This window comes from Eubalaena glacialis, chromosome 5 (assembly GCF_028564815.1).
Source record: "Eubalaena glacialis isolate mEubGla1 chromosome 5, mEubGla1.1.hap2.+ XY, whole genome shotgun sequence".
Classification (NCBI taxonomy): Eukaryota; Metazoa; Chordata; class Mammalia; order Artiodactyla; family Balaenidae; genus Eubalaena; species Eubalaena glacialis.
The window spans coordinates 90,196,940-90,222,334 of NC_083720.1; the positions used below are offsets into that span (position 1 = coordinate 90,196,940).

Consider the following 25,395-nt stretch of genomic DNA (forward strand, 5'->3'; position numbering starts at 1 on the left):
TAAAACATACCGAGGTTTCCTGGGATTGTGGTCCAAGGAACAGCTGAAAACCTGGTAACACTGATGGTCACACTGCCACTCAGCCAAAGAGAATTGGAACCATTGTAGATCTGTGGTCCATTTTCCCCAGAGCTGAGGCTTTGCTGAGGAGGAGGCTTTGCTTCTCCTCTTGTTTAAGTTCTGTTCCAAGTTGGGAAAATTGGGGTTAGCTCCGCTGGTATCATGAAGCAATATTTCAATCTGAATGGGTACGTGGGAGAAGGGACTAACACATGACATATGATAATGGGTAGGTTTCCATAATATTGGACAGGAAAAAAGCTATTAACATGTATGGCCTTGGCCATTGACATTTTGCAGGTTGGGAAACATAACCACTATTTTCTTGGTAGTAAAAAGGAAACAAAATGTAACTCCAATCTATTTTTAAACAGGAATCTACTAGCATAATGTAGGATCATATTCTAGTAATAGATTTAACAACCAAAATTTCCTCTCCTTGGAGGTCAACATTAATAATTACTTTGGTCTCAGCAACATAAAAGAACCATGGTATTGCTTCTTCTGTGCTTTTGAAATGATGAAAAAGGAAATATGTTGCTATTAGTTACTGTTTTTACTTTCCCATTGTAGGCTGCAGTCTCACCCTGTGAATGAACAGGTAACTGAGTCTCCCGTCCTAAAACATCTTGTATAAATTAAATAGTTGGCTGGACCATGCCTAGCTGTAAACAAGGCAGCAAGAGAGGTAGACGAATGCATACAGGCCTCTGCGTCCCATCCTTTTAATAATATCCTAAACAAACATGCATTTGGCTGAAACGCTCACAGGAAGCAGCACAGTTTTGAGCGATTTACTAAGTAAACAGCAGCTCTTAACTTCCTATCTGAGGTTCTCTTTGACACACCACGGGACCTGAGAGCCCACTATACCTCCCTTTCCCTTAGTCTTCCCTTATATAAAATAAAGAGAAAAAATACTTCTTGATCACTTAGAAATAGCCAAACATTTACAAATATAGTGGTAGATGACAACTCCATGAGAAAACTGATAAATGCTACTATGTCTGAGTCACTGCTGTCATCTATCTATTAGGATATAATGATGCCTACTCCCTCCATTCTTGGTGATAGAATAAGACAAGAGGGATGGGGCTTTCTTTTTTTTAGCTTTTTACATTTATATACATGAATTTTCTTTATGTAGATAAAATCACATGTTACTTTATTATAAAAATTAAAAGACCACCAAGGATAATGATAGGATTATCAGAGTTGTATATAAGGTGGTGAGACTATATGTAATTTGTTTTTCTAGTTTCCAGATAGCCTGTAGTGTGATTATATTAATTTTGTAACTAAAAAATGCATATTCTGAAAATGCTGGTATTTCTGGGGCTAAGGGAAACTAACTGGCTCACTGTGTGGTTTAGGATCAGCCGCTGCCCTCTGAAAAGCCACAGACGTGTCAGCTGTGCCAGGAAGACTGCAGCCTAACAAAGGTAACAGTGGCGAGAAATGAACAGGTGCTTCACAGGGACGCCCACTGCACCACTAGCCGCTTCTCACGATAGGGACTTCGCTGTATAGAGTGCAGAGAGTGGGGAGAAAAGCAAAAGGAGCAAGCATTTAGTGTGTACCTATTTTTTTTCAGTCCTATTAAGTCATGTTAGTAAGTCCCCATTAAAATATTAAATACAAATTAACTATATAAGTAATTTAAAACAAACAAATTTATAAGTAAATATTTATTGAGTGCCTACTATGCAGAATGTACTAGTCCATGTGCCGGAGAAAGAGTAATGAACAAAATGTAGACCGATTCCCAAGTCGTTGTTCTTGTTAAGCTTGTGTCCTTTGTGCCATCATTTTATAAAGAACCTTGGGCTCAGAGGTGTCAAGTGCATTATCCCAGTTACTGAAAGCCCAGATGCAACCTGACTTTGGCTCCAAAGTCTATACTCCTTCCAGTACTCCATCCTGCTTAGAACAGAGAAGATAGGTTGGGGCGGGGTTCTTTGGTTCTTTGGTTCTTTGAATTATTTGGGGAAACAGCCTCTGAGAGGGAAATGAGCTCTTTCTCCACCAAATCACTTGTTCTCCCCTTGGATCCTCAAGGGTCTCTGCCTAAACCCCTACCCAGCTTGTTATCCTAGAGTCAGCAGGGTGAAGGAAGCATGCAGGAAAAGTAAGTGTCTTTGACAGCCATAGCTGTGCCTTGCTCACAGTAGGATCCCCCAGCATCGAATATGGTACCCAGTTCATAGTAGATGCTCAAGAAATGTTATGGACAAATGAATGTCAGAAAGAAGTGCTTAGAAGAGAAGGAAACGTGCCCAAATTCTGGGTTACAACCTGCGTGCCACCATTTGTGATCCTGCTAAATTTTAACAAGCAAAATTGTAGTATGATCTAGTCTTAAATTAGCAGAAGCAGATAAAGATGAACTGCCTTTATGGAATTGGAAGTTGTAATTAGAGAAATGTGTTCCCAAACAGAAGAAGCTGCTAATCTAATTCTGGCTTTTCTTTTCTAAGCCATGCAAACTAACTGCAATATGTCAGAGGAAGATTCCTCCCAGGCTTTCAAATAAAAATGACCCCCCTACCTCTGCTGCACCCTCAGGAAGATGAATTGTTTGGGGAAAAGTAGCATTATTTATGGGGGACGTCATTCTTCACAGCCTTTAAATAGGGACCCTTGGAGCTATGTGTGCACCAACCTATCACAGCTTTACCAGTGGCACTGCCATAATGACCCACATGCTGTCCCACAGTTTGGCCACTAAAGACTCAAAATGCTTAATAAAGAGACTAACTTCCCAATAAAAAGGATGCAGGAAGCTGTGCTCCTGCTGCACTGATAACCCCAAAGGATGTGCTTGTAGAGCATCACAGGAAAGCATTGAGCACATCAGTGTATTAGAAATTATACTTTCAGTTCATGCTCAGCAAAGTTTTTAATCTTACGTCAGTTACCCAACCCTACCCATGGCTAGGTCACTGCCTGCCTTATTTGAAGTATGCTTGGGTAATTGCAAACTAATTTTAGAATTAGCCCACCTAAAGGTGAATATAAATGAAAGTATATATTCTAAAGATAAATAATTATTGAATTATCTGTTCATTTGCATTCTGTGGAAATGCTTCTCTTCATTTAGATCTAAGAACTAGACTGTATGCTTCTTTGTAGACAGATTGTTTAGTTAGATACTGTGTGGCACACAGCACACATTCAGCCAGTATTTTATTAGACATTGAGCATCTATCATATTTGGCCTCTTATATCCCATGCATCCTTATGCCCTGCTCTTCTGTTACCCACCTGACCTCCCCTTCTCCTTGTAGAATGTGTGTAAGAACTGCAGAGGAACCTTCTGTAATGCCTGCTCAACAAACGAACTGCCTCTTCCTTCAAGTATCAAGCCTGAGCGAGTTTGCAATCCCTGTCATGAGCATCTGATGAAACAATATTCCAGCAGCCCATTGTAAGACTGGAGGCTGAGATCTGGACCAAAATGTCTCTACCTGTGTTAGATGTCAGGATCCCCTAGAGCCCAGACTTTAGAATCAACTCAAGAATCGACAGGAATGATTTAAATAAACCAGGTCCAGGGAGAAAAGGCAGTGGTTGGCAGTGCTGGAATTTTGCTCATTTTCTCTAATGACTGTATGAATAAAAGTTACTCAGTTTAGCCTCTCTCTGCTAAATCTAAACAACCCCACTTTGGAGCGTTTGGAAGGGCTGTTCATTTTTATGAATAGTGATAATACTACTGGGGTGGATGTTATAGGAGAGAGGGTCCTTGGCGGATAAGAAAAAAAAGGAAAACGATCATCCCTCTGTTACATTTTCAGATTCAAGAGGAAAAGATAATTGTTAACTGAGGTTGAAATGACAGATGTTACATATTTTCCCAGATGCTGCTAGACACAAACATTATTTCTTCTTTACCCCCACTAACTACCTCTTCTTTAAAGTATCTCTACCAAACTGTGAACCCAAACTCAGGGAAAAGAAATTAAAGAGTAATATAAATTTTGAATGTACTTAAAACTATTATAATATATTATAGTTTTAGGACCAGAATTTTCTAGTTCTGGCCTACATGTGTTTTCATTATCAGAATAAGGAGGAAGAACATTTGCTGTTTTTCCACTTAGTGACTTCAAAACTAAATATCTACCCTTTTCAGAAACCCCTGCTACACAACAAGCCAGCTCTTCCCCACTCCCTCTTTCCTCTCAGTCATGGAAATTATAAGGGGTTTTAAAGATAGGGTTTGACTTTTGCAAGTAGGAAGTACTGAAGCAAAGCTATGTCAGGTGTAAAGTAAAACAAATTTAATTTGCCTTGGCTGAGAATAATTAGCTTAGAATATTTATTAAATTCTTTTGTGAATAAGAGATCCCTTATTCCAGGCTCAGATTCAGAACTGGTAGACAGGTTTCTTGGAAAGTAAGATACTTCAACATCTCTTAGTAACAAACCCTTTGGGGAAAAAGAGGGAAGTGCATTCAGCAGGGGAAGGAAAAGAAATGGTTTATGCTCTTATGTTACATGTGTCTAGATTGTTTGGTTCCAGTTAAGACCTAAGAAGATATGATTCTGTAAGTGGCTTAGAATTATGGGGTGGAAACATCCTGGAACCATGATATTTGATAAATTCTGTCTCCTGAAAAGGGTTACAGCCCAGAAAAGAGTTGTTACTCCAGAAGTCTGACCTGTTACTTGGTGAAGCTGAGTTTTAAGAGTACTAGGGAAAAATAAAATCTAACAATTCTAGCCTCGTTTGTGGATTGTCATTTTTTTCCCTTTATTTATTTCTTGTGATTCTTCATTCTCCTTAATTTTTACCACATATATGTGCCAGCACTGTTCTAAGTGCTACAGATAATGTGGGGAATTATCCTGAATTAGCAAAAGTTATTTTATAATTAATTTTGAATTAAATTGAAAAGAGGCCACATGGAATGTAAGGAGGAATAAGTAATTAGCCACTTGAGATTTGATTTTGAAATGCACATAAGCTATATAGCATTTTGTTTTTGTTTTTTTTTTAAAATAAAACAAAGCTCCAAAGATCTGTTATTAGTGCAGCTGCCCACAAAAGCAAGGGGACCAAGTCATGAATACCTCGACTTAATGTTAGGCCTTTCTTCCTTAAAAATTGTGCTTTCCACCATTTAGCATCACCAAGAATAACATACTTAGGAATAAACTTAACCACAGAGGCAAAAGACTTAATACACCGAAAACTACAAAACATTGCCAATACTACCCAAAACCATCTACAGATTCAATGTAATCTCTATCAAAAATCCCAATATTTTTGGCAGAAATAGAAGCATTCCTGTAGAACCTCAAGGGATGCCTAAATAGCCAAAACAATCTTGAAAAAGAACAAAGTTGAATGTCTCTCACACTTCCTGATTTCAAAACTTACTACAAAGCTACAGTGATCAAAACAGTATGGTACTGGCATAAAGACAGACATAGTGACCAATCGAATAGAGAGCATAGACATAAACCCTCACATATATGGTCAAATTATTTTTGACAAGGGTGCCAAGACTATTCAATGAGGAAAGGAAAGTATTTTCAAAACTGATATCGGAAAAACTGGATATCCACATGCCAAAAATATTAAGAGGGACCTTTACAACATATACAAAATTAACTCAAAATGGATCAAAGATCTGAACATAAGGGCTAGAACTATAAAACTCTTAGAAGAAAACATAGAGGAGAGAAAGATTCATGACATTGGATTTGGTAGCAATTTCTTGGATAAGACACCAAAAGCACAGGCAACATAAGAAAAAATAGGTTGGGCTTCATCAAAATTAAAAACTTGTGGAGAAACTGGAACCCCTGTGCACTGTTGGTGGCAATGTAAAGTGTTACAGCCACTGTGGAAAACAGTATCATGGTTGGTTCATAAAGAAATTAAAAGTTCCATATAATACAGCAATTCCACTTCTGGGTATATACCCAGAAATGAAAACAGGGACTCGAACCAATTATTCATACACCCACATTCATAGCAGCATTATTCACAACAGCCAAAAGGTGAAGCAACCCAAGTGTCCATTGACTGATGAATGGATAAACAAAATATGACAGATACATATAAGGGAGTATTATTCAGCCTTAAAAAGGAAGGAAATTCTGACACATACTACAACATGGATGAACCTTGAGGACATAAGTGAGATAAGCCAGTCACAAAAGGACAAATAGGTTTCCACTTGTTTGAAGTGCCTAGAGCAGTCAAATTCATAGATAGTAGAATGGCAGAGATGAAGTAAAATGGTGGTTACCGAGGACTTGGGGAAGGGGGAAATGGATACAGAGTTTCAGTTGGGGGAAGATGAAAAAGTTCTGGTGATGGATGGTAGTGGTGGTGTTTACACAATATGAATGTACTTAATGCCACAAAAATGTACACTTAAAAATGATTAAAATGGTAAAGTTTGTTATGTATATTTTACCACGATTTTTAAAATACCATGCTTTCCAGTCGGATACAGAAAATAATTAGATATGTATGTGTACATGGGTTGGTACACAGACATAAAGCCCCATCTGCTGAGAGGGTCTGGAAGTCGACACCCCAGTAGCACTGGGCACACCCAATGCCCAATCTTTCATTAGAAACCAAACCTTGGTTTCTACTATCATTCTCCAATAAAAGGAACCAGGACCCCTTGGAGAAATGGCTGATTCTCAAAGGGATACAGGAAAACGCTAAAAGCTCCCAATGGGTAAAACTGAAAAAATGTGAGAATAACGTAGAATAGGATTATTACCCAGAGTATAAAATAGCTACAAGTCCATATTAATATAAAGGATTAAATAAATGGTGAAAAAATGTCATCTCTCCTATACAGAAAAATTCCAAATAATTTACGTAGCTATTCTTTCAGGTAAGTGGAGCTTACCTCCCCACCTCTTGAATGTGGGCTGTGCTTAGTAACTTCGAGAAAGGAGACTATAGAAAGAGAAAAAAGGAACTTTATAGTAACCTAGGAGACACTATTTTGGTCAGGTGATCAAAATTCACATGGTCAGTGATAAGTCATGTTGATAACATGAATCCTTGATAAGATGAATGCAGTGAGAATGACACCTTTGTATTCTTTCTCTGCAAAACCAATAACCCCAGTCTAAACATGAGAAAAACCTCAGAAAACTCCAATTGAGGGACATACAACAAAATATCTGACCAGTACTCCTTAAAATTGTCAGGTCATCAAAAACAAGAAAGACTGAGGTTAAGGAGACACGAAGACTAATGTAATGTGGGATCCTGGAATGAAAGATATTAGGGAAAAGCTAATAAAATCTGAATGAAGCCTGGAATTTAGTTAATGGTTATGTACTAAAGTTAGTTGTGACAAATATATTGTAGCAATGTAAGATGTAAACAGTAGGGAAATTGGGTGAGGTAGTAAGTAGGAATTCTACTACTTTTGCAACATTTTTGTATATCTCAAGCTATTTTGAAATAGTTTATTTAAATTAAAAAAATTGTGCTTTCATACTCAAAACAACTACAGGTCTGACCTAATAGAACTTGACTAAACTCCCTAAATGCAGTTTATTTCCAAATAGAATCTGAGAATTTTCCTCAGCGTGAGGATTTTAAATCAGATTTATAGCTCAGCACAACGTCCTTGGTTCATTCATTATTTACAGACAAGTTATAAAAATGTATGATGATAATTTGAAAAGATACATGCACCCCAATGTTCACTGCAGCACTATTTACAATAGCCAAGACATGGAAGCAACCTAAATGTCCATCAATGAATGGATAAAGAATGGAATATTACTCAGCTATAAAAAAGAATGAAATAATGCCATCTGCAGCAACATGTATGGTCCTAGAGATTTATCAAACTGAGTGAAGTAAGCCAGACAGAGAAAGACAAATATATATCACTTATTAGTGGAATCTAAAAAAAAAAAAAAAAGATACAAATTAACATATACAAAATAGAAATAGACCCACAGACATAGAAAACAAACTTATGGTTACCAAAGGGGAAAGCAGTGGAGAGGGATAAATTAGGAGTTTGGGATTAACATATATACACTGCTATGTATAAAATAGATAACCAACAAGGACCTACTTGACAGCACATGGAACTATACTCAGTACTTTCTAATAACCTATATGGGAAAAGAATCTGAAAAAGAATAGATATAGATATGTATAACTGAATCACTTTGCTGTACACCTGAAACTAACACAACATTGTAAATCAACTATACTTCAATTTTTAAAAAAAATTTAATGGAAAAAAAAAACACCTAGTAATAAAAAATAGTGAAAGTCGGAAAAAAAATGTATCATGAAAGTCTTAAAGGGAATTTAACCGTTCTGTAAAAGGACTCCAGGTATGGCCTAATGATTTTGAAGTAACTCTCAGGGCCCCCACCTATATTACAGCCTCACTTCAGCTTTGCCCAAGAGAAAATGTAGCCCTTTTTAAAGAATTATATTTCAGAAGTAAGTGGCATGTTTTGATATATAGTAAAGCATCTTTCTAATAACTTAGCCTAATAACCCCACAAATGTTCTCCCAGGTCAAATCTTAATGATTCTTAGACATTTCTTAGCTTGGGGATTGTCAATTATTGAGGTCTTCTATTTTATTCTCAACATTCCTGAGGACAGTTGATTTTGTTGTTAACACATTAATTACTTTTGTATAAGAGATTTTTGCAAGCATGTCAATCTACCAAATCAGAAATCAAGTATCTGACAAGCACAGTTTCTATACCTAGAATAAAAGACAAACTTTATTCAAAGACAGCATATCATCTTGAAATGTAAACATAGTTAAAAATAGAACCAGAGACCGACTGTAAGCAGTGCTGAGGATGTCAGATTCCTGAGTTAATAACTAAGCTTGGTAAAGAGAGATGACTCAGGACTCCAATGCGTAGTGGGGTAGAAAGACTGCACAAGTTTCCAGGCAGCAGTACTACCATGCCATTTTGGGTTGCTGCTTTTCAGCAGATTAGGATCATTCATATTCAATTATAAGGTCTATCACAAATAGTTTACTCCTGTAAATTAGAAGTTAAAAATTAGCTCAATATTATCACTTGTATTCCCCCATTTGCTCTCTTGAGGGGACAAAAAATGGATGGAATTACAGCCAGCCTATCAGAAATTCTGAGTAACTTGGTTTCTCAGTTTTGGTCTTTATTCCCAAATGTCATCATCAAGTGGCAGAAAGGTTGAGAGCCTCTTTATTTCAGTTAGAACCAAGCATGTTTTGGGATCACAAGTCTTTGAATATACTTGTGAAGTTTCACAGGCTTCAAATTTAATCTGGATCATTTGAAAAGCTTATTCTTAAATGTACCTTGGTGATCCTTGTGGGTTTCACTGAGCTGTCCATATTCTAGAGTCTACCTTGGCTACACACGTTCATGCTTTATCACCAGGTGCTTTCAAAATCATTTCACTGGGATGTCCTAATTCTGACACAGAACCTAGAAGCCATAAAAGGGGAGATTTAAGAAATCTACCACATAAAAACAATTTCTGCCATGATAAGCAAATAAAGTGACAAATTGTCGGGGGGGGAGGGGGGCGGTATTTAAAGCCAGCTCATTGCAAGGTCTCCCGCCAATTATGCCAATTAATTAAGAAAAAGACCAAACACAATAGAAAAGTGCTCATTTAACATCACTGAAAGGTCATCAGCAAAACTCAGCTTGTGGAAAACCTCTAAAAGTTTATTGCATTTCTTCAACAAATAAGAAGGGAAAAAAGAAATGGAAGGGGAAACATAAGATTAAAAGAAATAAGAAACAGGCACTTCAATTTCACTAAAGATATTTGAATGGTCAATAAGCTTATGAAAATATGCTCAACATCATTTATTGGGACAGCAAATGAAAACCACAATGAAATACCACTACATACAGAATGGCTAAAATTACAGGCTGAAAACATCAGATGGTGAGGATGTGGACCAACTGGAACTCTCATATTGTTTCTGGGTGTTTAAAACAGGATGACCACTCTGGAAAAGGGTATGTCAATTTCTAGTAAAATTAAAAATATATCAACCTTGCAATTTAGGATATTCTACTAAGTACTTACCCCGAAGAAATTAAAACGTGGGTCCACAAGAAGCCTTGCACAGGATATTCACAGCAACTTTATTCATAATAGCCAAAAACTGGAAACAGCCCAGCGCCCACAAGCTGTTCACTTGTGAAAGGTTAAACTGTAGCATATTCATACAATGGAATACTACTCAACAGTGAAAAGGAACAAAGCCGAAACACATAGATGAATCTCAACACATGCTGAGAGGAAGAAATTTACACAATAATACATACTGATTCCATTTCTATGAAGTTCTAGAATAGGCCAAACTAATCTATGGTGAAGACAAAATCCTAATAAGAAGGGATGGGAAAGGTGCAGGAATTGACTACAGAAATTTTCTGATGTGATGGAAATGTTCCATAGCTTGTAAGGGGTTTGGGTTACACAGCTGTATGTCAAAACTCATCAAATTAATATTTGTTCAATTCACTGTAAATTTTACCTCAAGAACAAGACGTCTACTTAATGATATGGATGCCACAAAGCTTAAGATTCAAGTATAGATGTCTACAACTTTGACACACGTAAAGAAAAAAGACTGATAGGTGCACAGATGCATGATGAAGAAAATATGGCAAAATGTTACTTGTAGAATCTAGGTGGTAGGTATAGGCATGTTTTTAATCCATCTTTTCCAGATACTTGAATTTTTTTATTAAAACATGTTGCAGGGGAAAAAAGAGACATAATAACCATTGCAATGTGTGGACTGTTGTTCAGATCATGATTCAAATATACTTTTTTAAAATGACATTTCATATAGATATTTGATAAGAAATTAGTATTTTTAGGAATGATGGTACTTTTTTAAGTCCTTTTTTAAGAGAGATGTGCACTGAAATATATCCAGATAAAATGATGCTGTCTTGAATTTGCTTTAAAATTAATGAGGATAAGTAGAGGGGGATTATAAGAGAAAAAGAAAAATGGGGAGAGGATATGAAGACAAATTTATAGGAAAAAAATCCCAAAACCCCTTAAACATGAAGAAATGCTCCATCATAAGAGAATACCATTCTGTGTGTTTTTTTTAACCTTGGCAGATTGGCAAAGAACAGATTGCTAACACACTGTGTTGGGGGGCTATGGGGAAATGGACACTTGCATTGCATTGCTGGTGCAAACTAAGGAAAAACAAATTATAGATATCAACTGAATTTTAGATATAAATTACAATTGCACATACTCTGACCATTTACCCTACAGAGAAATTTATGTATGTACAAAATGATACAAATTTATACAAGGTAATTCATTTCAGCAGTATAACAGCAAAAGATTGGAAACAATTTACATCTTCATCAGTAAGGACAGGTTAAATTAAATACACCCACACTGTACAATCATTTTAAAAAATGAGAAAGGATTTTATATACTGATATAAAATATTTAGGATGTAATTAAATGGGAAGAAATGTACAGAATAGTATGCATAGTATGCTATAATTTATATTTTTAAAATAAATGAAAATGCCTATTAATATTTGCCTATCTATACAGTAAAATCACTGGAAGTTTACATTAGAAACTGATGACAGGGTTGCCTGAGAAGGGGAACTAAGTGGCTGAAGTATAGGATGGGAAGGAAACTGCTCACTGTATAGCCCTTCATATCTCTTGAATTTTATTTCCTTCAAAAAAACCACAAAATTTTAAAATTATTCTATTTATTTTCGTATCATCAAGGTTTAAGAACCAAATTAAACCTTCCTATGTCCTCTTCCTGAAATTCAGTAAGAAAACCACCCAACTAAAAAAACTGGGCAAAAGATCTGCACACCTCACCAAAGACAATATGCTGATGCAAATATATACAGATGTCAACATCTTGCACATTATGGGACTGCGAATTAAAACTAAGTATCACTACACACCTATTAGAATAGCTAAAATTCAAAACACTGACACCACCAAATGCTAGCAAGGATGAGTTGCTACAGGAACTCTCATTCTTTGCTGGTAGAAATGCAAAATGGTTCAGCCATCTTGGAAGACAGTTTGGCAGGTTCTTACAAAACTAAACATAGTCTTACCATATGATCCAGCAATCACACTCCTTGGTATTTACCCAAATGAGTTGAAATCTTATATATACACAAAAACCTACACACAAATGTTTATAGCAGCTTTATTCCCTTCGTACAAACTTCAGAGATTTATTTTCTGATCTGCTGAATTCAGGCAAGAAAAATGTATTCCTACTACATTAGAGCAATTTTTTTCTTTTCAAAGCCCTGGAACTTAGGCACTTTACTGCTGAGATATACCATTCTACTCTATAATACAGGTCCTATCAATTGAATGTGAACCCTTTCACATAATTTAGGGAAAACTCTCAAAATAATGGAATGTTTTAAATTATAAAATGATCAAGATGTAATGCAGAGAAAAATCTCCAAGTGAGAATCTGCTAAGGGACTGTTTAGGGCAGAGGATGCCAATAGGGCATGTTAACTAATAATAAGCAGGGTCACTGCCTCAAAATGTCACATAGATGGAAGTGGCTTTCTCCTGCTTCTTTCTCTCCACACCACAGAAGTGAGAAGGATTTACAGCCTACCGCTCCACAGCAGATTCAGTCTCCCTTGCCACCTGGCAGAAGCGTCTCACCCAGACGTAGAAAGACAAGCACAAAATGGTTCTGCTTAATTCTCTGGCAAAAGTGAGTATATCAGATCAGATCACAATCTTCAACAATCTTCTCCTTGGTATCTACATGCTCCGTATGTGTCTTCCCTTGCAATTCTTTTGAGCTAGCCAAAGCAGGATACGGGTAACCTGGACATATCCAATCCCACTATTTCTGAGAGCTTTACCACAAAGGAAATTATAAAGACAAAGAGGATCCAAAGAGAAGAGCAGAATTCACTGTCATTATTTCTTTCAATAGCAAATGATGATGCATAATCCAGTCTTGTCGAATTTCAAGAGGGAGAAGTATGTCTTTAGATTGGATAAAAATAAAAGATTACTTTTATTCTATTATCTGTTTTTCTTCCCTTTCTAGTAACTACATTTGCCTTGTCAGCAATTATTCATTTACTAACGTAAATTATGAGCAATAACCTACTAAAGGAAGTACAGGAAAGTATATGAATTCGTAGGATGACTTCCCAAGAATGCCCACCTTTTTTCTGAGAACTTGGCCACTAGTGTGACAAGAAGATACACCCTTCAAGCTTACCCACCACATAATATCTTAATGCTTTGCTCTCATTCTTTTGAGAGAGATGTGCAAGGGAAACTCATTAGCTTTTTTTTTTTTTTTTTTTTAACGTATTTATTTATTTGTCTGCACCGGGCCTGTAGTTGCGGCATGCGGGACCTAGTTCCCTGACCAGGGATCAAACTCTGGCCCCCTGCATTGGGAGCACGAAGTCTTAACCACTGGACCACCAGGGAAGTCCCTCATTAGGTTTAAAATAAAGTAATTGCAAATGAATTAATTCCTCACCAACCCCAATCCTAATCAACACTACAGATTTTTTCCCACAGACCTACTGCTAGAGGGAGAAAGAAAAGATCCCATTCTAGTAGCTCATACAGCTATAGACACCAGTTCTTATAGCTCAATACATTCAACCACATATGAAAATACATTTCTATTTAGGTCGTAATAAGGAAGATGTTAAGCTGGTTGACTGAATCATGCTCTTATAGGATGATAAAAGCAAACAACTACAAATTAACCATTTCTTCTTATAATAATATACCAGGACTTGATGTAATAAAAATGTACTAGGTTGATTCACACACTCCAAAATAAATACTCTTAGGTAATCTTCAGCCTGAAACAAGCCTTCATTTATTGACTACTTACAGTACAGTGATTCCGTATCTTAGCTGGTAATCAAAGATGGTTATGTATTAAGTGAGAGAAGATATAATCTCTCTTCCAGATACCACCTCTCAGAAATCTGGGCTAATTAAACTTTAAGAACTAGAATTGCACCTCCTGGTAACCACGTGACAGTCGTCACCCTGAGAACAGGAACAAGGCAAAGAAAACATACAGGACTTTGATTCTCCTACACAGGTACACATAAAGTTAGTTTATTAATGACATTTTGAAGCCAGCCATTTTGATCCAATATTTAAATAACAAGCTGTTTAATATTAAAGCAGAAAGTACTGCCACAATGTGACAGAAATACAGCTTTATCCATAATCCTTTCACACGATTATACGTTAAATGCTATTTTTAGTTAAGCAAGGCACCCCTACTTGTTCTAAAATATGGGATGTGCTACCCCACTGAAAAAGCAAATGAGGAGACTCAGATTTTTTCCTATCTAGAGCTGGTTTAAATTCAAGTGAAGCCATTAATGTCCTTACCAGTCAGGACTGTTATGACATGTCACTTCACAGTACTGAGACTAACACACACCTTAACGTCTACCCCAAAATCAAAAACAGGTGGGGGGCAGGGGTCAGACAACTTTTACATTAAGACTATAATTGCCTCCTTAATTATACAGGCACCAATGTTAAATGCCTTTAGTACAAGGCTTAGAAAGGCAAAACATTTCTAAAGACATAAAACTGCCAAATTGTTGTCATTTACACTCACTAACCTGTGGTATTTATTTTTTGTTTTGATTGTTTTTTTAAAATTCCTAACCCTATCTAAGTAACCAAATACGCCTAAAATTAAAATAACTCTGCCAAACCATAATGGTGCAAAGGTCTGAAACCTTTCCTTGCTTTGGTGAGTATTTGGTTAAAATAATCAGTATTTCGTTCCATGAAAAGTTTCACATCAGAGCTCTTAATTCACAGGCAAAAAACAAAACCTCAAACAGATCATTTTTAAAATGGGAGAAAGATTTTAAAGGACAGTGCTGAATAAAAATATGTAGTCTTTACACTGGGTCACAAATCGTCTATGAAAACTGTTTAATCATATAAAATAAAGACCAGATTTTTTAATCAGATCCTGGACAGTTTAAACAAAAAAGTAAATCTGTGGTTTATTTCATAATCCCAAACTGAATCTTTCCTTTTTCTTTCTAAACAGTCCATTATGGAATTTTTCTTATAAGCAATTAACCCAAAACCCCCAAATGGTTTCTCTAGCAGTTGCTGCTAAAAAACTGGAACTTTAGATCCCATGTCCAAGAAAGATGTGCAAATGAAATGCTTCTTGCTTCATCCTGAAAATAAAACAAAAAATGTTGCATGCTTACTCAAAATGAAAAAGTGTTGTGCACGTTCCCATACCATTTAAAACTACAAATTCAATAGTTTTTTTCTTTCTGATTTACTGCAAGTTATCTGACAAACCAATTAAGCTAAGGTGAAGAAAATTAGGTAGGCATTAGTGTTTGCAGCCTGGTATGAAGATAGCAGATTTTCAGAGTTGGGCACAGAATATATTTTGCATAGATTTTAGCTAATGTAAATATTTAAGTCCCACGAGATTGTGGGACTTTATATCCAAAAATAGCCTATGACAACTATAGTAAAGAAATGCCCCATGTGTTTTCAAGAAATCACTACAGGTAAGTGTCTTAAAGGAATGCCCTACTACATGTAGAAAAATGATCACAATACAATATATTAAAAGATTTTATGGGGAAAAAGACAACACATAGCACTGAGTCAGGGAAGGGACATCAAAACATATTTAGTTGATTTGTCACAGATAAAACTCTGAAATCTATGTACTTCCTAGGACAACAATTTTCATAACACCATTTCAGGAAAAGCAGCAGTGTTACATTAAGTGTATAAATCCATGACACATCCTGGTTTCAAATATCTAAAAAATATCTTAGAACTGAGGAAATGTGTGTAAATTTTATAGGACGACAAGCTAACACAAGGCACATTTTCAGTGTATTATAAATACAGCTACTAAAGATGAAAAGTTCTTTTTAAGCACATAGCATGATGAATGTTGGGAATGACACAAAAAGATTCTAATGGGGAAAATACTCAAAGCCACTATACGATCATAATGAATTCTATTTCCCAGGAGAATTTCATTCCTTATAGTCAGGCTTCAATTATCATGATTAGTTTGATGTTTATTAAAAAGAGAATGGTTTTCAACCATATTATAAATTTGTGAGTTAATGATTAACTTATCAACTGAAAATAATTTACACAATTGCACCTCTTAAATTTACCTTATTTTCTGGAATCCCTGGAGGTCTTATTTTCCTTTCGGACATGAATTCAGGAACAATTCAATATATCTATGGTCTGAGAAAGACAAAAAAGGATCCGTTCTTAACCTTCTGCCTTTTGAAAGCAGATCATTTTCACTGAGATGCTGGACACTACAGGTGTCTGTCCCCAGGCCAGCAGGGACCTCTGAAGCCTTCTTCATGACCTGGCTTTTTTTCCCATCCCATGGTTTTTCTAATGGATATTTAGGACTTTTGTAATCTCATAGCTATCCAAGCTCCACTTCCTAAATTTTAAGAACTTTAATCGAAAGTTAAATTGAAGGTACTGTTTGTAGACACTTAACACCCATGAAAGCCCAGCCATCATGACAAATCCCTGAGTGTTGTCTTCAGAAAATGATGCTGGTCATCACAGCTTCAGCATCTCCTGTTTTTTGATGCTCAGCTCCCCCTGCTGATCTCAGAGTTTCCTGGCTTCTCCCTCCCCCTCTCTCATCCCTTTGCTGTCCTGTGTAGTGATCTGGTGAGAGAAACTGCTGCTTACTCCCCCACCCCTACCTCTACCCCCCTGCACTACATATGAGTTTCAAGATTTATTATTGCAATAAAAGTGCTTTATACTGGCTTTTCTCAAAACAAAAAAACAAAAAAACCCCACAAAAAACAGAGAAAGGCATTTGTAAACAAAGATAGACATCAAAAATAACAACAAAAACCATGGGCAGCACTTACGAACATGGGACCGATCCTTGAGCATAGCTGCAACAGCGTCCTCATGGGTATCGAAGTGCACATCAGCTTCTCCAGTGGCCTTCCCACTGGAACTGTATTCCATGGTGATTCTAACAGGCTTCAGTGGAGCAAAAAACTAAACAACAAACAAAGGAAGCCAAAAGGAACATAACGTTACTAGGTCAATTTCTAGAAGTCTGGTGGTTCTGCATTTTTCTTTCACACTTTGATTCATACACCTGATAAATTTATTTTTAGGAAATCTCTTTAGGAAATCTCTTTAAGCAACAACGTAATTACACATCTACCACCTCTGCAGGCTCTTCTGATCTTCTGAGAACTCACGGTTACATTTCAAATATCTGTTCACAGAGAACTTAAACTATATATACAATAATATACAATAGTTATCAAACTTTTCTTTATACCAACAAGGACCACTTTTATTATTCCTCCCACACACCTCCTTTCCCGTTTCTAAAAACTGTCGGTCAAATATACTTCATTTCTATTTTTTTTTTTAATATTTATTTATTTATTTATTTGGCTGCACTGGATCTTACTTGTGGCACGCGGGACCTTTAGTTGTGGCACGTGGGATCTAGTTCCCTAACCAGGGATCGAACCTGGGCCCCCTGCATTGGGAGTGCGGAGTCTTAGCCACTGGACCACCAGTGAAGTCCCTACACTTCATTTCTTAATAATTCATTTTTACCATGTTTTTATCAAACCTGGAGCTGATAATAAGTTTCTTATCAGCACTACCTAAACAGAGCTACCACACTGCGTGGTTAATATTCCAAACCAAACCAATTCTTTAATGAGACTGTGCAACCTTCATTTGGGTAAAAATATGATTCCTAATAGGTTTTTTGAAATAATAAAGACAATTCTGAGGCCCCACTACTAACTAATTCTGAGGCCCCACTACTAACTGGATCCTAGATTTGGATCTACCTTAAGCACACATCCTGGAGTTCAGGAAGTCAATAAGGACTTTGTTATTTCATCTTTTCATTTCATAGAGTATCTATCATAAAATGAAAATATTTTAAAAATTCCTTTTCTCAAAAATCAGGGAAGCTGGATGCAAGAAGGCTATATGGTGTAATGATAACTCCAGGCATTTAGGAGTACTAGATTCGTGTCTAGTACATAACTGCCCTGTGACAAATGCTCTCGGAGTCTCTTTCTTAAACTCAAAGATGAATGAGTTGAGGGACTTCCCTGGTGGCGCAGTGGATAAAACTCTGTGCTCCCAATGCAGGGGGCCCTGGCTCGATGCCGCAACTAAAAGTTCGCGCATGCCACAACTAAGGAGCCCACGTGCCGCAACTAAGACCCGGTGCAACCAAATTAATTAATTAAATAATTAATTTTTTAAAATGAATGGGTTGAACTAATTTAGAGAAAGACCAAGCTTTTTTACGTTGAATACTTAACCTACGCCATATTATTTTGCATCTATGAAATGCTATTATCCATTATACACATGACCTTAAAATGTAATAAAACCCACACCTCTCAGCCAAAGAAAATAAAACAAGCCCCCACAACTGTGGAGACGCCACCTTGCTGTCCAAAGATACTACAGAAATACTATATTTTTCTTCTCTACCTTCCCTAAATAGAAGTTCAAAACTTTACAACTTCTGTTCAAAGCTATTGAGATTGGATATCTTACTGCCACACACATTTATAATGTCTTGGGCATTGGCTTGGAAAGGCAATCCTCTCATGTGGACAAAATGTAGTGAAGACGTAGTTCCAAAATCAACAGCCTCTGGAAGCTTTTCTGACATCTCCTTAGGCAATTCTAAGAAGTGGGACAAAAAGCACTGTCAAGAACATAAACACTTCAAAAGTTATTAGCAGATTATAATTAGGAATGACCTTTATGACAAAATCCTCAATTACTCTTGAAATACCCTAGTAACGAAGAGGGTTTCAATTTTAAAAGCCAAGATGATCTGAAATTTCTGCTGCCTAACAAGTATCACCTGAACACTCATAAGGATTTAGTGTCTCAAACCATTACCAGATTACAAAAGAACGTACTTTTCTCTAACAACTGAGAGACGGGAAAATGATTATGAATGAAAAAATAAAGACAAGAGAAATTCCCTGGGTTACAGTCACTTTAAAAGAAAAAAAAAACAAAAGGAATAAATATGGTAACAGGATAATCCTAGAGCACAAACTTAAAAAGTATTTATCAAACTTTAAAGATTCCAAATGTTGCTTTGGGATTAAGAATCAAAAGGATAATTAAACACAGAGGCAAACAAAACACCTTACTTTAGTCAACAATCCTGCTCTCTACACACATCTTTTCCCATCTTAAGTTTAAATGTTGACATCTTACTTCTTTTTGTTATATATGTGCAACCCAGGTTTTGACAAAGAATCTGCAAAAATGATTAAATTTTAAAAAAAAACCTATGAAATAATTAAGACCTTCTGCATGTATAGTCAACCCTCCATATCTGTGAATGTGGAACCCGTGGATATGGAGGGCTGCCTACGGGACTTGAGCATTCATGGATTTTGGTATCCGCAGTGGGTCCTGGAACCAATCCCCTGGGGATACTGAGGGACGACTGTATTCATAGCACATACTACACTCAAAGACATATTAAACATTTAACTCAATTCCCTTTGTCCTATAATCTACAATTTGATACAACATGGTCATAAAAAAAATTTTTTTTTAACAAATATCAAAACGTACAAGGCAGACCCAATGAGTTTCAATAAGAGGCAAATCCTTACCTATTTCCTTCTCACTTTCAAAAGCCGTCATGGGTCGGATATCCTCACTTACTTCATGTTCTTCAAAGACCATTTCTGGCTCAGTTATATACTTAGCAGTGGGAGAAGATGCCATTTTCTTTCCCTTATGAGAACCAACATGTGTTCGAACTTCATTCCTTCTGCTTGGAAATATCTCTATATATCTATGTCAAAGCAAAAGTGAACAGGCATAAATGGTACAAAGTAACTTTACATTGAACTCTTAAAATGAAACATGCAGGGCTTCCCTGGTGGCGCAGTGGTTAAGAATCCGCCTGCCAATGCAGACGGATCCTGCCGTGTCCCAGAAGATCCCACATGCCGAGGAGCAACTAAGCCTGTGCGCCACAACTACTGAGCCTGCGCTCTAGAGCCCTCGAGCCACAACTACTGAAGACCATGCGCCTAGAGCCTGTGCTCCGCAACAAGAAGCCACTGCAATGAGAAGCCCGCGCACCGCAACAAAGAGCGGCCCCCGCTTGCCGCAGCTGGAGAAGGCCCGTGCACAGCAACGAAGATCCAACGCAGCCAAAAATTTTTTAAAAACTAAATTAAAATAAAACATGCATACATATTATTTCCGATAGCTAACAAACACAGGTGTCCAAAGACAACAGGTGGGGCATAAAGTAAGAATTGACATAGATATTCACCCATGAAAAAGTACTCTCAACAGAGCAGGTCACTGATTTAATCCTCCCCAAGATAAGTTTTGTTCATATACATTTTAACAATGTTTTCTACCCTGTTTTGCTTCATGCGGACAAATATGCAAAGGTTAACTGTGTGTATGAAAAGAATCTAGTAAGAAAGGTTTCATTTTGTTTTTTACAGTTTATTAACAATCAATCTCTTGAGGTCTTACAATTCAACTCTGTGAAAACTAATCGTATGTGTTTAAGATATTAAAAGTCACAGTATATGAGGAGCTAACTTCTCCCAGGACTTCACTAAGAGGCTAATGAGAATTAATGAACTAAATGTCAATTCTAACTTGCTATCTGTTTGGCTGTGGAACTGTTAAATCCAAGCTTCTGGAACCAGTTTTATTTTTCTCAATAATGCTTTTCCAAATTAGGTTATTAAGCTTGAATTGTACAAATCCTTTGCATTTACAGACCTAGATGTGAAACATTCCTTAATTTACTGAAGAGATCTATACACTGCCTTGATGTTCCCACATAAAAACATATTATTGACGTGTTCCCAGTTATAAGAAAATATGAAGAGTACTGAAAGAAAATTAAGGGGGGGGGTGTGTGTGTCTTGCATGTACTTTCTTCATTAAAAATTTTTTAATAAAGACCTTTGAACCAATTCTATATGTAGATCCTGAAATAGAATGACTTTGGAATGACTTTTTTAAACTTCAAAGAAGTCAAGAAAAAAGGTCAGAAAACAAGCAAGACAATGAATTAAAATTTGACAATTTTGAGTACTCCCCCAAAGTTAAAACACAAATGAGCACACAAAAAAGGAATAAAATAAAAGAGAAAAAGAAATAAAGAAAACTAAACAAAACAACACAAATGAACTCAACCCATCACTACGTGTATCCTAGTGTGATGTGATATGCAGTATACAGTACTGCCTATAGAGTATCTATATCAAAACTGTTAACCTGAATCAATCTAAGACTTTAGGTCTAACTTCCAGTTTTCAGGAAATAATAGAGAATACAAAGGAACAAGTTAAGTGACACCGTGAGGAAGCAAAAGGATAAACACAAAACGTGAGACACTGTACAGGACAACTGACTCAATTTCTTCAAAAGCCAATTGCATCTTGGAAAAGGGGAGGGGGGTTTCCCTGGTGGCGCAGTGGTTGAGAATCTGCCTGCCAATGCAGGGGGACACGGGTTCGAGCCCTGGTCTGGGAAGATCCCACATGCCACGGAGCAACTGGGCCCGCGAGCCACAACTACTGAGCCTGCGCGTCTGGAGCCTGTGCTCCGCGACAGTGAGAGGCCCACGCACCCTGATGAAGAGTGGCCCCTGCTCGCCGCAACTAGAGAAAGCCCTCGCACAGAAACAAAGACCCAACACAGCCAAAACTAAAATAAATAAATAAATTAAAAAAAAAAAAAAAAGGTCCACATCTAAAAGGGGGAGGGGAATTCCGGTGGCCCAGTGGCTAGGACTCCATGCTTTCACTGCCGTGGGCCTGGGTTCAATCTCTGGTCAGGGAACTAAGATCTCGCAAGCTGCTCCGTGCAGCCAAAAGAAAAAATAATAATAATAAAAAGGGGGAGGGAACATAAAAATAAAGGAAATGGGGATTTGCTCTAATTGAAGAGAAATGGAAGCATAACAATCAAATACAACGTATGGACCACGTCTAGATTCTGGTGAGGGAAAAAAAAAAAAGCAACTGGAGAAAGACATTTTGGGTATAAATGGGAAAATGTGATTACAGACTGGCACTAGATAATAAATTATCGCTAATTTTGCTAAACGTGATAATATTGGGATCATATAAAAATGTTTTCTTAAAGATGCATACTAAAAAAACAGATGCAGCAAATACAACAAATGTTAAGAATTTGTTAATCTAAGTGATGGGCATTTGACAGCTCATCATACTACTCTCTCTACTTTTTCTGTGTTTAGATAATTTTACAGTCATATTATACTGCATTCATCAAAACGACCCAAGATATTGGCCAATATGATCCTTCTGCATCATTAGTATCTGCTTCACTCACCGGTTGCCAATTTCTTCCCTGTGTTTCAAAAGGGCTTGGTTGGCCATTTCTGGTTCTTCAAACTGCACATAGGCTTCTCCTGTTTTTCTTCTCCCTCTATAATCCATGACAAAAGTAATGTCTACTATGTTCAGTCCTAGGATGTCAAAAAGTTATTACAAATTAGTGCTGCTAACAGGAGCTTTTTTATTCTTAGACCTAACACATTCATTCACATACTAAGAATTTTTTTTAAATTTTATTAGTAAAATTGTGGGGCTATTTTGCCAGTCCCAAAGCTGAATACATGCCTAATGGGAAGAAAATGATTATGCAGCCAAAAGCTAATAACACCCACACATTCCCAGAACATTTAGGGTCCAAGCAGTCCATCTAAAACACACAATTCGGTTTTTTGCCATTAGTTGTATACAGAGATTTAGACTAACATCACTACTGGTGCATATTTTACCCCTAAGAATTAGATGATAATGCTTTTTTTTTTTTTTTTAGACGGCCGTGCTGTGCAGCTTGCAGGATCCTAGTTCCCTGACCAGGGACTGAACCCGCACGCTCAACAGTGAAAGCACAGAGTCCTAACCACTGGACTGCCAGGGAATTCCCTAAATGTTAATGCTTTTAGATCATATAAATCACTATTGTCTAAGACAAATATAGCCACTCTCATGAGAGGATATTTTCCTCAATAGTAAAAAAAAAAAAACAAAAAACTCCACATTAAATTATTTTGAAATATGACACCCCCCAAAGATTAGCGTTTTAGGTCAAAACACTTATATAATCTATAAATATTGGCAATCCAAGTGAAGAGTTCTCCCCTAAACAACCTAATATAACTGCATGCAGTTACCAGGAAAAGGTTCACCTAAGATAAAGAAGGAAACAAAGGGGGGAAAAGATATGAGGCCCCAAACACGATATAACTGAAAAGCACCTGCGAAGAAGTCTATAATGTCCTTCTCATTGCAACTGTAAGGAAGTCCTCTCAAACGAACCACGCCATCATTTACCACAGGTGTAGATTTGACATGCAGGCTCTTCATTAAGGCATCCACATCTTCATTGTTTATCTCATATACTAAGAAAAAGAACACAAAAGGTACGCGATATTTACATAACAAAGGAAGAGGCCATTAAAAAAACAATCACACTGGGTGGGTTATCCAGGAATCTAAAAACTAGTATTTTTAACCTTACGTACTTCTCTGGAGAAAATAATAAATGACATTTATCAAGTATTTACTATGGGCCAGCTGTAACATCACAACTTCTGAAGTAAACTGGGTCAACATCCTCATTTTATAGATAAGAAACTGAGATTATTTGTGTGCTTCATTTTCACACCCTGGAAAAGGGTTTTTCATAGTATCTAACTACTTCACTATTCATAATATCTAACACAGGATCAAATGAAGCTGCCTTGAAAAGTACAGTCAATGTAATGAACCCAAAAAGCTATAACACGACTTCACATACCTTCCACATACCGCTGCCCCATGTACATGCGGTGTTTTTCTAAGGCTTTTTGCACATCCTGCTCTGACTCCATTTCAATTAAGGCATCACCCCTTCGTTTCCCATCTCTATTTAAGAGGAAGTGGATTCCATTCTCACCATTGCGAATTCTGCAGTCTGAAAGTATGTGAGTAAAATCAATTAAAACCAGAAATCAAAGTTTTAGATCAATCATACAAGTCACTAGAATTGCAATCTTCCAAAACCAAAACAAAGCAAGATCCAAAATGCCTGTCATTTTCCTTACACAAACCCCCAACACTGAAGCTGTCCAAATGCTGATGAGCTGGTAGTCTCTAAAACGTTCCATGTGGAGAAATAAGTGAACCTTAGCACAAAAACTTATGACCCCCTGATCATTAAATGGCAAATCAGGCTAGGCTCAATACAAAATGTAATATGGACTTCCAAATGCTTCTACAATCAGTTTCAAATCACTTAAGGAATTAAAATATGGTTTATGCATAAGTGTCTTCTTTCGTTATGATCATATCCATAAGAACTCTTAATATATCTCCTGTAAGAATAATTTAACTTTTCCCCCTTTTCATTACCAAAGAAAGACATCCCCATACTGCACACTACTTATATTGGGAGCAAGCTGAAGATGTAAGTGGCTTTATAAACTGCTTGATCCACACAAATGCACATCAGGTACTTAATACAGTGTTAACATTGTTTTATAATATTTAAGGCAACACCTTCTAAAGGCTTCTTAAGAGGAAAATTAAAAATCAGTCAGATGCAGAAACTTTAACTACAGATGCATAAACCTTCAAACATGTTATTAAGGGAATTATATCACTTGCTAAGTGATCTTGTATTCTAAATGTACGTTATTACATAAAAAGCTACTCAACCTATATTCTCACTAACATATTCCCGCTAACAGGCTTCACCTTTTGATATGTACATATTAAAACTTCAGAGAAAACTGGTTTTGCATCATGTAGTTTTAACATTAAAATTATTTCGGTATTCAACCTGATATATATGACAAATGATACACATGATGTCACTATGCATATGTAACCAGCCAGAATGAGACAATTCCCATCCATCAAATAAGATGTCTACAGCATAGCCTAACTTGAATTTTATGGGACTACCTTTCAGTCAGATGAAATTACATATTCAAAACATACATAAAATATACCTGAGAAAAAGCTAAGCACATCTTCTACAGTGCACGACCACGGTAATCCTTGAGCTCGAATGAGATAAACGTCATCCACTTCCTCTCCTAACTTGGACGGAGGCAATTCATATTCAGGGAGAGGTGGAAGGTCTTCCAGGTAGGTAGTTTTGGACTCCTTCCAAGAGAAATGAAGAAATGTAGAAATATTTCTTGAACAACCTACTTAGAAAATTTATTT

General features: G+C 36.8%; 2 protein-coding genes across 6 annotated transcripts in view; one reads left to right on the plus strand and one right to left on the minus strand.

Moving 5' to 3' along the window:
* RUFY3 (RUN and FYVE domain containing 3) overlaps positions 1-4,773 on the plus strand; it is an 83,115-nt gene extending 78,342 nt beyond the window's left edge. For all 3 annotated transcript variants that reach the window (XM_061192354.1, XM_061192353.1, XM_061192355.1), the window contains 3 exons: positions 634-661; positions 1,434-1,502; positions 3,348-4,773. In XM_061192354.1, the coding sequence (XP_061048337.1) occupies positions 634-661; positions 1,434-1,502; positions 3,348-3,491 (241 nt within the window). In that variant the 3' untranslated portion in view covers positions 3,492-4,773. The remainder of the gene's footprint in view (positions 1-633; positions 662-1,433; positions 1,503-3,347) is intronic.
* Positions 4,774-13,894: 9,121 nt separating this feature from the next.
* The window catches only part of GRSF1 (G-rich RNA sequence binding factor 1), a 47,828-nt gene continuing 36,327 nt past the window's right edge, over positions 13,895-25,395 (minus strand). For 2 of the 3 annotated variants that reach the window (XM_061191444.1, XM_061191445.1), the window contains exons 2-10: positions 25,176-25,332; positions 23,981-24,136; positions 23,439-23,582; positions 22,505-22,640; positions 19,780-19,964; positions 18,702-18,823; positions 17,008-17,143; positions 16,273-16,348; positions 13,899-15,294 (exon numbers count right to left, since the gene is read on the minus strand). In XM_061191444.1, the coding sequence (XP_061047427.1) occupies positions 16,299-16,348; positions 17,008-17,143; positions 18,702-18,823; positions 19,780-19,964; positions 22,505-22,640; positions 23,439-23,582; positions 23,981-24,136; positions 25,176-25,332 (1,086 nt within the window). In that variant the 3' untranslated portion in view covers positions 13,899-15,294; positions 16,273-16,298. Of the gene's footprint in view, positions 15,295-16,272; positions 16,349-17,007; positions 17,144-18,701; positions 18,824-19,779; positions 19,965-22,504; positions 22,641-23,438; positions 23,583-23,980; positions 24,137-25,175; positions 25,333-25,395 lie in introns of all 3 variants that reach the window. The other variant, XM_061191442.1, reaches the window with a different exon arrangement.